Source organism: Salminus brasiliensis, chromosome 25 (assembly GCF_030463535.1).
Source record: "Salminus brasiliensis chromosome 25, fSalBra1.hap2, whole genome shotgun sequence".
Taxonomy (NCBI): domain Eukaryota; kingdom Metazoa; phylum Chordata; class Actinopteri; order Characiformes; family Bryconidae; genus Salminus; species Salminus brasiliensis.
This window is the reverse complement of record NC_132902.1, coordinates 7,103,186-7,117,978: the sequence shown is the minus strand read 5'-3', so window position 1 is coordinate 7,117,978 and position 14,793 is coordinate 7,103,186. Positions and strand designations below refer to the sequence as shown.

The 14,793-nt window shown below is 38.7% G+C and overlaps 1 protein-coding gene across 17 annotated transcripts in view; it reads left to right on the top strand.

Moving 5' to 3' along the window:
- The window catches only part of ptpn5 (protein tyrosine phosphatase non-receptor type 5), a 134,428-nt gene that overhangs the window by 49,141 nt on the left and 70,494 nt on the right, over positions 1-14,793 (top strand). For all 17 annotated transcript variants that reach the window (XR_011978530.1, XR_011978533.1, XR_011978532.1 and 14 more), the window contains 2 exons: positions 11,626-11,703; positions 11,810-12,048. Coding sequence is in view for 12 of the 17 variants with exons in the window: in XM_072671280.1 (XP_072527381.1) it covers positions 11,626-11,703; positions 11,810-12,048 (317 nt within the window). In the remaining 5 variants the exon portion in view is untranslated. The remainder of the gene's footprint in view (positions 1-11,625; positions 11,704-11,809; positions 12,049-14,793) is intronic.

The following is a 14,793-nucleotide window of genomic DNA, read 5'->3' as shown; positions in this document are numbered from 1 at the left end:
GACACCATACAGTTTGCCATCAGTTCCAAAAACATTTAGCTCAGTCTCTTCACTCCAGAGTATCCCAGTAGTCTTCATCCCTTTTAGCATGGGCCCTGGCAAAATCACATTCCAGTGTACACTGTATTGTATCGCAGGAAATAGTCGCCCCAAATTACCTTTCTACTTCATTAGCTAACTGCAGTGAACTTGCATGCCGATTTACATCAAGCCTTCTCATCAGAAGACACTCCTGTTTAGGTGATAACTTAGCCTGGACGTCTTTGGGAGATGCAGTTGCAGCTCCATCTTTGTTAAATTTTTGTATCACTTTTGCTACAGTATTCTGACGGATAAGTAAAGCTTTGCTGATCTTCTTGTAGGCTTCACCTTTGTTGTGTAAATAAATTATTTTCTTTCGTAGGTTTTGTGATATTTCTCTTCCATGCCATTGATGACAGCAGGAAATGGGAAGGGGTTTTCTTTGTTAAGTAATGCCCTTTAATAGTCAACTGTCAGAAACTGCAAAGACTTGTCAGAAAAGACTTAACATTGCTATTAATCGCCACTACCATTTCCTCCCTAAATCCTACAACCTACTCTCTATTTTTTAGTGCTGCACCATACCATTTACCTAAACTCTTAACTGGTTTCTTCAGGATAAAAGGTATTGCTTAGTTTTATGATTGACATACTTTACACCTAACCTTCATCCTTTTCAACCTAAGATTATCATTTAATTTGTCCAGTAGCTGCTGAGTACACAGAATAGTTAAGGTTGTCACATCATCATGTATTGTGTAATTGGCAGGAGCCAGGTACCATTATGCAATCTCTCCCTACCTATGACCCAGATAGAAACCCTAAAAATCACTGCCATTGCCATTGTAAATGCTAACAATTTCCAGCTGTTGCCAGAACATTATAAAGCAAAACTGAATATCTGCAAAATAAGCTTGGATCATCTCTGTAATCCTATTCGGTACATGAAAGAACTCTAATGCTTTCTGCTATAAAGCATGCAGCACAGAGCCAAAAGCATTAGCCAAGTCTTATAATACCGCATGGTATTCTCTTATCTCTGCCCTCACTTTCTGAATCTGATGCCAAATCATACTACTATGCTTTAAACAACCTGCAAAACCTGAGATCCCAGCTATTTCAAATTAAATGTATTTGTATATTTTTAAATAAAATGTATTTGTATAGCACGTTTTACAACTGTTGTTGTCACAAAGCAGCTTTGCACAATCAGTATTTAGTAAAAAGTACAAGAAATCAACAGCATAAGAACACATGAAAATAAGCAGTCAAAGGCGACAGTGGCAAGGAAAAACTCCCTCAGAGCTAGAGGAAGACCCATCAAGGGGGACCCATCCTCCTCTGGTCAGAATAATTATTGATAAAATTCACAGAACCACCAAAACTGTTGTCTTAGTCATGATCTAATAATCATGGTTTAGTATAACAATATAGTCAGAGCAAGTGGTATAGTGTTAATATTAGCAGTGGCAGATAGATAAGAGTCAATTTAGGTTTTAACATGGTCATTTGGCAGGTAGCAGTAGTAGGAGGGTGTGCAGCTGGTCTGGTCATGGGTAGTAGGGAGCCTGGTGGGTGGCAGCTGGTCTGATGCAGGTAGAGGGGTCAGGCTGGATCAGTGGGCAACCATGTACTCAGAGATAAAGAAACAGTTAGTTCTGAATGGATTTATGGAGAGCAGAGTTCGTTGATCAGTGTTAGAGTGTGTCTGACGACTCTGGCAGGTCTGACTGTAACAGCCTATTTAAAGGAGAGAGCCAGAAGGTGACACAGACATGGAAGCGCCCTGAAACACTGGCGTCCATCTGCTCCACTGTCCACAAACCTGAGTGATCATGTACAAGCAGCGAGACGACAGCGCCAGCATCTCGGTATACTACATTTCCCTGTGTCCATGAACCCCTGAATCTGCAAACGTTATCTAAGGGGAAACATTAATTACCAAAAGCTAAACTAAACAGATGAGTTTTCAGCCTAGATTTAAAGATTAAGACTGTGTCTCTGAGTGCCGAACATTATCTGCATGGTTATTCCAGAGTTGCTTTATAAGAAAAGGCTCTTCCCCCTGTGGTTTTCTGAGTTTTGGGAACTACCAAGAAACCAGCAGCCTGTGATCTAAGTATTCTTGATGGATCATGATACATAATAAAATCTCACAGGTACTCAGGAGAGAGGTCATGTAGGGCTATGTATGTTAATTAAAGAATTTTATAGTCAATTTAACTGACTTAAATGGAATTGGCACTGAGCCAATGCAGTGCTGATAGATCTGGACTACTGTGGTCAAATTTTCTAGTTTTAGGAAGGACCCTGGCTGCAGCATTTTGAACTAGTCAAGGTTGAACTGCATACCTGAAAGCTATTTGCGTGTGAACATGGGCTTGTTGCGTCTCTCACTCTGCATTGTGTTGAATGGGACAGGTGTTGAATGAGCATCTGCATCACTTTATTCTGCATGAGTTTTCACAAAGAACAGACGGACAGCATTAGTGCAGCGGCAATCACTCTACATTTATTTTGGGTTTGGAATTTGCCCTTGTCTTTTCCATTTACCATAATATCCTTTGGTCCACCTTCCTTTGATTATCTGGCCATTATTCTAAATCTGGTCTTTCATTTTGGTGGTGTTTTTTCTTCTCTGCACAAGCTATTCTGAACACTAGCAGTGGAATCCCTCCATGTATTGGGGTTCTCTGGACTTGGAGTACTACTGCCGGGTCTTTGCTGGTTGCATTGTGCTCTCCTGCGAAGCTTCCGGCTGCCCCTCTCATCCAGCTTCTTCCTGCTCCCTTGTCGACCCTTCCGTCCTCTTCCTCTTCTTTGGAGGCAGGAGTGGACAGGAAAAGCAATACTAATCCACCTATATCACTTCACTGCTCCACTATAATCAATAATTGCTGATCTAGAACCCTAAACACAGCATGACATTTTGAAAGTTGAGCATTCCAACCAAGATGGGTGACTTTCTGTTGGATGGAGTCAGATAAAACCAACTGAATTTTGTCTGGTAGCGAATCTGGTGCGTTTGATCACCTTCATCCCAACCATTGTCTGCGTTTAGTGGCACTATGGATCTCCTGAACCCTGTCAAAGCCCATACCCTATGTACATTGTTTTGTTTGTCATGGGTTTATTTTATTTGTCATGGGTTTAATTTTCTTTGTTTTCTTCTTTCTTCTTTGTCTCTGTCTTTTATTAATCACTATTTATGTAAAGCTGCTTTGTGATGACAACAGTTGTAAAAAGTGCTATACAAATAAATCTGACTTGACTAATGAGTTTGATGAGTGAACATGACAATAAATTAATACAAATAAAATAAATTAACTAAACAAATAAACAATAAGCCTTGTACCTTTGGTGCTCTGTGGAGTTACAGTGGTGTAAAAGTGTTTGCCCCTCTCCTTATATCTTATTTTTTAATACAATGTGGAAGGTAGTTTAAACAAAAAATAGATCAATGACATTCTTAATGACATTCTTAGAACTCCACTAGGGGAGCATTTTTTAGAAAAAAAAACAGACAATCTTATAGACATTTCAACATATTGTTAAACCACTGGTTTAACATCATGTAATATAGTGTTCCGAACAACTTTTTCATTACACAAAAGTGAAAATCTTTGAAACCAAACCTTTTTAGACATTTTTACATTTGGCATTGAAGTACTTTGTAGGTAAATAATTACTGCCTAGTCTTTACATAAGAAAACTGCTACTGACACATAATACTGGCTATGTGGCACCTCTTGCAAAAAGCCATCATTTAGCTATTGTCATTAATTTTTATTTTACTGGAACATATATGTGTGTGGACACAACCTTGTCTCATGGAACCATACTAGGCATACATTTAAACATGATTAAATATTCCAATTGAATGATTTCTATGAAGCAAGCTTGTTTCATGAACATACATTTAACATGTTAATGAAATGCAAAAATGTAAAAAAAAAACTCTGGCAATTAAATAGTAAAATCAAATAGTAAGATCAAACAATCCAGTAAACCTTTGTTCCCATCGTTGTGTACAGCTACATCCCTGGTCAACAGGGATGTTCCATGCAAAGTATACTGCTTTACAAACAGTGTTATCAGGATACAGTGGTTTACGATTAAGATAATAATTTGTATTATATGTTTATTGGGTAATTATAATTATAAGTATATAAGTCTCAACTTTATTGTTTTTTTGGAAATGCACTTGCTATATAGACAAGAAGAAAGATAGGAATACAGTTACCAATTAAAATTTATTTTAACCTAAAGAAGTTTTGTTTTATTACATACACATAGTGAGAACTTGATTGTTGATTACTACCTTTGTTAGCACCAAAACGCTGTTTTGACATTTAGCTACATCATGAACAAGACCAGAAGCTATTTCCAGAAAATTCTGACTAATTTGTATTTTTGTCACACAATATGAAGGGGATAAGGGTTCCCATACAGTCAAATTAAGCTTGACTGCCATTTATTTGTTTTATGTAAAAGATGCTGTGCAGCAATTATAACATCCCAAATTGTGCTACATTGTTTGTTTTATTGTATATAAGGTAATTAATAGATTTTTATTTAGATCCTAAATCATTCATTTTCATTTGTTTTTAGTTTTGTGATTTGCAATTTGAGTGATTTGCAATTTCTTATAATGTAATTAAGTTTAACAAAAATGTTTTTTTGTTCATAAAAATCCTTGTATTACATACAATCACTGAGAATACTAATTTTATTTATATACAGATTTTTTATTATACACACTTGATGAACTTTGATTTGTGACATCAGGTGGCAGAAACGATAATATCAGCCTTTAATAAGACAGCAATTTCACAGATCAGAGCGAATCGGTTTAAACTAGGTTACACAATAAACGTTAAAACAATGTAAGGATTTTAGAACATGAAAAATGGGAAAATTGAGTTTCAGGGCTTTTTTTTAAGGTGCAGCAATATGGTAATAAACATTTGTGTTCATTCAGCAACAGATAAACCATTGACTATATAATGTTTCCAGTAGCTATCTAAAAGATCCGCTCAGTCAAATCTATATTTTTAGGTGGTTGTATGACTTTGCTTTCAGAGGGAGTGCTTGTACTTGTAGCTACATGCGCTAGACTTGCCATGACGCCAGGCTTGCCACAACGCTAGGCTTGCCACAACGTTGCGTGAAGCCGCTGGCTAAGAGAAAGAGACACTGAAAGTGGTGTGCTAGGAGGCGGAAGTGCGACAAGCGAGTCAGAGCACATGCAAGTTCATTCGGAAGTCAGTCAGTTTTAATCACGAGAAAGACAAGAAAGACCACACCTTCTCCAGACACAGTGTCTGTCCACAGCTGATGTGCAAAGAACTCACTGATATTGCAAGGACATATGTTCCAATTATATAAAAGTGAGAGATGGAATTCTGTAAGGCTCTATTTTAGGAATGTTATTATTCACACTATACGTGTAGCCAATTGGTAAAGTAATAAGTACATATTGCATTCATTTTCACTGTAACACAAACAGTGTCTAACAAACATCAGCCAAATCTGATTACAAACTTAGAATAAATAAGACTGGGGTCCAGAACTGGAAGAAAGGAATTATCAGGCAAGATAAATCTTACTATTTTCTTTACTATACCTGGTTTAGCAGCTAGAAATCTTGCAGAAACAATAATACTTCAAGGCGTGGCTTTTGCAATGCACTGTGAAATGCTGGAACCGAACTCCATTTCAACTAGATCAAAATTCTGCAGCCAGGATCCTTAATTAAAGCCAGAATATTTTATCATTTAAGCCCAGATCTGTCAGCACTGCACTGGCTGCCGTGTTTAACAATAAAATTCTTCTGTTGACATAAAAAAACGAATCAACCCAAATCACATTTATTGTCACATCACATTCATACAAAGGTGTAAAGGTGAGTGAAACACCTAGATGCGTAGTCCCCCACAGTAGTAAAACAAAAAACCCAGATATTTACAAAATACATATACTATACCCACATATATATGTGTGTATATATATATATATATATATATATATATATATATATGTATACAGACTATCTATTTACAATATTGCGCTGTTTAAAACAGTTGTACAGGTTTGATATAATCTGAATGTTTACATTATTATTGACGGAAGACACTGGATAGGTATGAATACTGTAAGAGGTAGCTCTAGGGAAAGGCCTCCTCCTGCCACCAGGGGGAGGGCCTGAGTCACCCCAGCCAGTAATTGAGCCCAATTCACTACACCTGGGCAGTAGGCTATTTAAGCTGCTGGATCTTTTGACTCTGGTCGAGTGTGTGTGCCAGTCAGTGTCTTGAGTAGAAGGTTGAGTGGGTGTCACTCTCCTTTGTGTGTTCCTCCTGTGTTTGTTTCCCTGTGTCTGTGCAGTGTGTGTGTGTGTGTGTGTGTGTGTGTGTGTGTGTGTGTGTGCGCGCGCGCATGTTGGCACACATACACTTGTTTAGTTCAAACCCCGCTGTAAGTGAGCATCACATTAGTGTGTAGTGTGAGTGGGCATAGGAATTCCAGTAGTAAGTGCAGAGTGTGTTTGTATGGGGTGGGGGTGTGATAGCTTGTGGACTGTGGACCAGTACGCTTCGCTATTGTTCATTCAGCAGCCTAATTGCTTGAGGGTAGAAGCTGTCTCTGAACAGACTGGTTCTGGTCTTTATACTTCTGTACTTCCTGTCGCTGGCCAGCTGTGAGAACAGGCAGTGGCTCTGGTAGGTGAAGTCCTTAATAATCCTCCTTCAGACATCGGCTGGTGTATAAATCTAGAGGGTCAGGCGCTCTCAGACATCCCCTAGGGTGCCCCCTAGGACGAAGAGCAGGCTTGTCGGGGTTACTACTGTGAAACTCTGCTATCAACGTCAGATCCAGGACGTCACTAGCAGGTACCAGCACTGCTCCTCCAGGCCATATCCCTCCCAGTCCACCAGGTGATGAAGCTGCTGTCTCTGCCTCCAGGTATCTATTGCGTTCGACGGTGGTGGTGTGACGCCCGGCGATGCTTCCCCCAAGGGACCTGTTACGACAGGTTTAAGCAAAGATACATGAAACGACCTCGACACTCCAAAGCTAGGGGGCAAGTCCAATCTATAAGTTACCTCATTAATCCTCTGTACAAACCTAAACGGCCCAATATACTTAGGCAGAAGCTTCCTGCACCCTTTCACATTCCTGAAGTTCCCAGTAGCCAACCAAACCCTGTCCCCAGTCTGATAGGTTGGGGCTATTTTGCGGTGGCGGTCAGCTTGCTCCTTTCTGCACTAAAAAGCCTGCTTGATCCTCCTCCCATACTTCTTCACTCCTGTGCATCCCAGAGTCCACTGCAGGCACATCAGAAGACGTTCCAGTCCATGATGCCAAGGGAGGTTGATGCCCCAGGATACATTGGAAAGGAGTCATACCAGCGGAAAAGTTTGTGTGCAAGTTCCATTTCTGGCCATACCAAAATTTACACAATTCTTGATTCATGCTTTCACATTGTCCATTGGATTGCGGATGATACTCTGAGGTCAGACTAATGGACACCCCAATGTTTTCAAAAAAGGACAAAAGGACATTCTTGCGAGGTAAACAATGTCCTCTGGGATGCCATATACACAAAATACATGCTTAAAGACTGCTTCAGGTCTGGAATGCAATGGGCAGATAATGAGTGGGATAAATCTCACTCCTCGAGCGAAACAATTATAGTGAGGATTATGGTGAAACCTTATCCAGCAAGTCAGTTACAAAATCTATGGCCAAATAGGACCAGGGGCAATTAGTAACCGGTAAGGGTACCAACTTCCCAACTGGTAAGGTTTTAGGGGTTTTGCATTGAGAACATACTGAGCAAGAAGCTAAAAATGTGAGTTGAGTTGAGTTGGGATAACAACCTTTTCTAATTCTTTGGTAATAGCTTCATCTATTTCCCACCTAATGGACAATACTGACACTTCTGGGGGTAGTATGCATAACATACACTCACTTGCCATTTGGTCATCCTGATGGATACGTGAGAGTGCATCTGCCTTAGTATTTCTGGAGCCAGGTCTATAAGTAATAGTAAAACGGAAGCATGAGAAAAACAAGGACCATTGAGCCTGTCAACATTCATTTTATTTAGCGCTATGTAGATATTCTAGATTCTTGAGATCGGTTAAGACAACAAGGGTGATTTGCTCCTTCCAGCCAGTGTTCCACCTCATTGATAAAAGCTTGAAAAACAGAGGGGGGTATTAAGAGTAACACAACTGAGAGAGGGAAAAATGTGTTAAAGATGTCTGCAAAGACTAGGTGACTGGCTTATGCCAGGGTATGACTTCTGGGCCAGCAGATTTATGGGTGTTGACACACCTAAAGAATTTGTGCACATCAGCTTCGGATACAGAGGATGGGTGGGAATCAGTGACGGATGGTGCTTTTCCCAGGGGTGCAGCACTGATGTTTATGGCAGAGCGAGAGCTCCCCTTAAAGTCTGTGATTGTGTTTAACCCCTGAACTTGTTTCTGGCATTGGTGGAGATGTGTTGAAAGAACTTGGGTGCTATGTTCCAAAAAAAAAAACACACAGCTCCACCTTTTGCTTTTCTCTGCACCATCTTGGAAGCTGAACCCTATATGGGCTCACTCCTGAGTACCTGCAAGACCTTGTCCTATTATTACAAACATCACAATTTCACATCACACAGTGTTTGCTACTTATTAGCTTCTTGCAGAATTTAGAATGCTCCAGCAGGGGGGAGAGCCTTTAATTATAATAAAGCCTCCCAACTCTGGAATAATATTGAGGACTTAGACACTGTCTCAATTTTCAAGTCTAGGTTGAAAGGATAAAGGTTACAGATCCAGCTAAATTGTGCTGTGTTGATGCTGTCGTCCTGCCACTTTCAATCTTTCACTTAGGTTTGTGGATGGTGGAACATTGATTCAGGGTGCTCCTGTGTCTGTTACATTCTTGTTCTTTCCTTTTAGAGCCACTAGCCAGACTCTGAAAATGTTCACATTGTTTGTACTCTATATATCCAGAATTCATTTCATCTCTTTACTTTTGCTCTCTTTGCTACCTGATTCAGATCAACTGCTCACCCTACTAGTTGCCCACCCAAAATAAATGGTAGACTTTTAGAAGTTTAATCTTCTAATTGCTGCTATTATTAGTAGTAGTAGTACTACTATTTATTGTTTATATTACACCAGCATTAAACTAGAAGGGGTGTTTAGCATGCCCCCTCCAAAAAAAATAATAAAATAAAATAAAAATAAATAAATAAATACATACATATATTCTGTAGGGTATGTAAGGTAAAACCTCAACCTTACTCCAAGGTTCCTCTGAGTCTAGTCAGGGCGTCTGATGTAGTGACGTAGAGATCTGTTTGTGTGAAATAAAACTGAGCAATGAAAACCAACAGTCCAGACAAGGATTGAGGCACCAGCACCACACGTTGACACACACAGGTGCTTTGTGACTTCATTACAGCACTTTTCCATTCCGCAATGTGCCATGCTGCATTTTCACAGTACTACATTAAATTAAAGCCATATTTCAAACTACAGAAAGCCAAAGAACTGACTTGAAATTTATGCAGAGAATTTGTTACAAATTATTTGGTATTCACATTGTTATTAATTGTGTTTACATTGGACACAAAAAAGTGAATATAACATTCCACAAGAAGTCAGATGCTCATAGACGTAAAATGAAAGAATAACTTTACTGCAAGAATAGTCGTCCAAAGTTGTAGTCAAAAAACAAGCAAAGGTCAGTTCCAAAAGGTAGAGCAAAACAAACATCACAAGTGAAAACATCCAAAGTCCAGTGGCAAAAACACGAGCAATAGGTCGAAATCCAGTGATACAAAGATAAGCAATAAGTTCAAAAAGAAAGGCAAAAAAGCAGAGTCGAAAAATCAGAATACAAACATAGATAATTCACTCAGTATATCACCAAAAGGGATACAATACTTTGTATCAAAGTGCAAAGCTAAAGCCCAAGCTTGTATACTATACTAATCAGACATGGCACAGGTGAAAAACATCAGTACTCAGGTGACCGAGAGCATGGATGGACATTAGGAGTCAAGTTCAAATTCTCGGAGTCATTCTGTGTTATTGTGATAAAGAAAGTGAAATCTAATATCTTCCCATGCCAGAAATAGACTGGACAAACTTACTTTTCAAGATACCTTTTCAAAATGGTAAGAAATAATGTAATTTTAACCATATGATTCTAATCTTATGTGTGGCAAGTAACAGATGCTGACTGATCTCATCATTTTACCATGTTTTGGGGTTGTTTTGCTGGGCATTATGAAATCTAAAGACTACCAAAGAATTTTGGAGCACAGTGTGGGGCAAGCAGGAAAGTGGCCCAAAACAAAGCACTGGAAAGTGGCCAGAAATTAGTCCAGATTTAAGTCCTATAAAACACCTATGGAGAGATCTAAAAACAGCAGTTGGGAGAAGTGTACCCTTCAAATCGAGAGACCTGGAACAGTTGACAAAAGAATAGTAGTTCAATAATTCCAGTTATGGTTCAAATTATTGTTGTTACAAAACAATGATTGTTATTGTTTCCAAGGGTATACTACCAGATATTAAGCTAAGGGTGTCAATAATTTTGTCCAGTCTATGTTTGGAGTTTTGTGTGGAAAGATATCAGATTTTACCATTTTCAGTTGTTTGTGTTGTTCCAGTGCAAACAAATGAAATGTGAAATAACACACTATAATACTTTACTATGTTATATTAAAAAATCGTATTTTATTGGATGAATAATTAATGAGATTTCATTACATTACTTTTTAAATATGTGCAGTTACTATATTATGTGCAGTGAGTACATTATGAGTTGCTACACAATGTGGTAAACACTAATCTATTTTCGCCCACACCTCCAATCTCAACTACTTCTTTGAAACACCTTTCCCTAAAATAACTCATTATCATAGTCATTAACATGCTTTCTTACTTTTTTCTAGCCTACACTATTATGGTTACTCAATGTGCTCAATTAAAGACCTGACAGTATAACCATTTGTGTGTTAGTTTAGCCTTAGTTAGATTGTGGTTGTCTGCAATTGTGACTTTAAAATAATGACATCACATTTTTATTAGTAAGCAATGCAGAAATCAAGGTAATTTGAAAATGGTACTTACTTTTTGATTAAACTATTTCTGTAGCTTCAGATAAAGCTAATGCTAATTATTAGTAATTATTAGTATCACACAGAGATACTCCTCACTGACTCAGAAGGTAAGAAGAATTAAGTAACATGTAAACCTGAAGGCCTGAAACAAAAAAATCTAGTAGTTACTACAAATTATATCAAATCATCAATAGTATTAGCAATTTTATTGAGATCTCAAATATAGAATTTGTAAAACTGCACAGCTCTGAGTCTATTATTGTCTGTTCCTGACTAATACAGAAATATATGGTATATTGTGTTCCTAAAGTTATCAACACTGATCCTAAGAGTAATATGTAAGAAATATAGCAAAGCAGCTGTTTAATGGTTTGTTTTCTGTTCAAGGTGCTGCAGAAGAAATAATGCTAATGATTAGCCCAGTCAAGTGCTCAAAAGTATTAATGCCTAATTACCTATGTCTACAGATGGAGATTTGGAGAGCTGAGTGTGTGTGTCCACTTTTAGCAACACTGTTCCTTGGAGTGGTGATTCTTGGTACTGGAGTGAGTACACTGACATAATCTCTAGAGCTCATTGTTACATCCTGCAGCATATTCTATGCACACATCAGTCTGCTGTTTAATGCTGCAGCTTTCTCATTCTTCCTAGGCATTGTTCTGTGTTAGAACCTTGGTACCAGGAAGCTCCACTGGCTTCCCTGATGATCGTCGCCAGTCTATGAGCAGACAGCCATCCTTTACTTACTCAGAGTGGACTGATGTCAAGCAAGAGGATTTCTATGATCTGGATGCAGTTCCAGAGACACCTGTGTTTGACTGCTTTATGGATATGAAGACAGAAGGTGACCCCACTACTCTAACAGTCAAACCTGTGGGCTTGCAGGAAAGGTGATTCCCACACTTTACCTCTAAGTAACTGAACACCATGCATATGTCTAAGTAACAGGTTATGTATAGTGTATGTATGTATTTGTTAATGTAAGTGAGATACAGGCAGTGATATATATTAGAGAAATGTATAATGTTATATAGTGCTGATTTATATTTTATACTTTACATAGTGCCACAAAGTAGATCAGAATCTGGGTTTTAAACATAATTACTTATGCCCACCATGTACAGTTGCCTTCCATTTTCAAGCGTTCTTGAAATTTATTATTTTACATACAATAAGTTTTAATGTGTACTCACAATAGGTCCAGGTGCCTAAGCATGATTCATGATTCCTCTCCCACTGGCCTTTCCACAGATTATGGTTAATGTTCCAGGTCTGAGCATACTTATATCATGATAGTAGTTTTTGTTTTGAAGAAAATTGTTGCTGCCCAATCTGTGTCACTTGCTTGGTTTGCACAACGCATGATGCACAGAACAAAGAAGACGCCAGAGACATCGCTAGCCAATCTGTATTGCCTAAGAATCTCTAGTAATGTTTTCTAAATGATGACCGATTTAATATTGAACATCTTCTTTCAAGAATAGGAATGCTGCTAACACTACCACAATTTTAAACAGATACAGCATTTTTGTTCAAAATGTATGCTTACTCTGAAGCAAATAGCAAATACAATTGTAACTTATTTGTTATTATTATTATTATTATTATTATTATTATTATTATTGGGCCCTTTGTGTCTTCAGGCTATCATAACTAGAGAACTAGAGGTGTTAGAGATAGGAAACAGACGTGTGAGAGCATCAGCCTTGCCATTCTTGGATTCTGGGTGATGAGTTATAGTCAAGTTAAAACTGAATTGAAAAATAGTCACTAACATGCTTGTCTTGCATACAATCTTTTGGCTGTCCTTAAGTATTCTAGATTGCAATGGTCTGTGAACACTCTGTGAAAAAGGTTACAGGAGAACTAAGCACATTTATGTGGTGTGCGTTCAGACAAAACAGCACCTATTCTTACCCATCTACCTCCACTACAAAAGGCAGCTCTGAATTCCCTCGTTTGAGAAATGGGTGCAGTGGTAAACCTGTCTTTTTAAAGCTTTGAACGCGCCTTTAGCAGCAACATTCCATCTCGGGTTTTCTTATTTCCTTTCAGCAGGCATGTAAAGGAAGCTGCAATCATGCTACATTCAAAAATTTAAGAATCCTGAAAAACTCTTTAACTGAGCCAGGTCTAAGCCTTATTACTACTGTTATTACTACTGTGTGCCTTTTCAGGGTTCATACATACACACCCTGGCTGTATGTTGTACCCTAGAAAGAAAAAGAAAAAAAATCTCCCTAACATGAAATTCACACTGAAGTGGTGTGTATTCTGTAAAGGCCATGGCATATTTAGACACCACTTTTTTCTAAGTAAAAATATTTATAAAGGTGCTATTGACATGAAATTCTTACCAGATGTCCATAACAACCCATTCACACATGCAAAGAAATCAAACCATAGATGTCCATAAATGAAGTTATGTGTAATAATGAGAAGTGACACAGGGGGAAAGTATTGAACACACCTACTGAACACTTCGAACAAAAGCTTTTGTTGGTGATGACAGCTTCAAGATGCCTCCTGTATGGAGAAACTAGTTGCATGCATTGCACAGTTGTAATTTTCTTCCACACAAACACTCTTCAAATCCTGAAGGATCCGTGGGCTCCTTCTATGAACTCTGAGCTTCAGTTCCTTCCATAAATTGTCTATTGGATCCAGGTCAGGTGATTGGCTGGGCCATTCTAGCATTATTTTTTTTTTCTCTGAAACCAATTGAATTTCCTTGGCTGTGTGTTTGGGATCATTGTTTTGCTGAAATGTCCAACCTTGTTTCATCTTCATCATCCTGGTAGATGGCAGCAGATTTTTATCACAAATGTCTCTGTAGATTTGTCCATTCATCCTTCATGCAATTATATAAAGTGTGCCAGTGCCATATGCTGAAAAACAGCCCCACACCATGATGTTTTTACTTCCAAACTTCACTGTCGGTATGGGTTTTTTGGGGTGATATGCAGTGCCTTTTGACCTCCAAACATGGTGTCTATAATGGCATCCAGATAGTTACTTTTTGGTCTAATTTCTCCCTGTATTCCACAGGCTTGCCTAAATGTTGCTGAGCAAACTTTAGACACACTTTAACATGTTTTTCGATGGAGTCTTGCGTGGTGAACATGCACACAGGCCATGGTGGTTGAGTGCAACAGTGCCCAACAGTGCTCACTGGAACCTTCAATAGTTTAGAAATTCTTCTGTATCCAATGCCTTCAGTATGATTTGCAACAATAAGGTTGTGAAGGTCTTGAGAGAGCTCATCAAACATCTTGTGGTCAGTACCTGACCAAAAGTGGTCTAAGAAAGGACAACCGGTTTGCCAGCGGAAGGTATACTAATTTTTGTGAGTCAAACTTTGCTGTCGTCTTTTGAAATGCTAGTGAATTATGTTGCTTATATCTCCCTTAATGGAATACTGTCAGGCCCTTGTAATCACGCTCTCCCCCGGGGCAATCGCAGGACTCCGGCCCTAGACCCAAATAAGAAGCCGGAAGTCTGACTTTGCTGTGCATTAGTTCTGTTGCAACCTCTGTACCACTGCATTCTGTTCAAGGGGAAAGTATTCTGGTCCTGGCATTTCTTGTCCAGTCTGTTTCTGTTCATTGTAGGTCGAAGCCCTGCTTTGAGTTTTT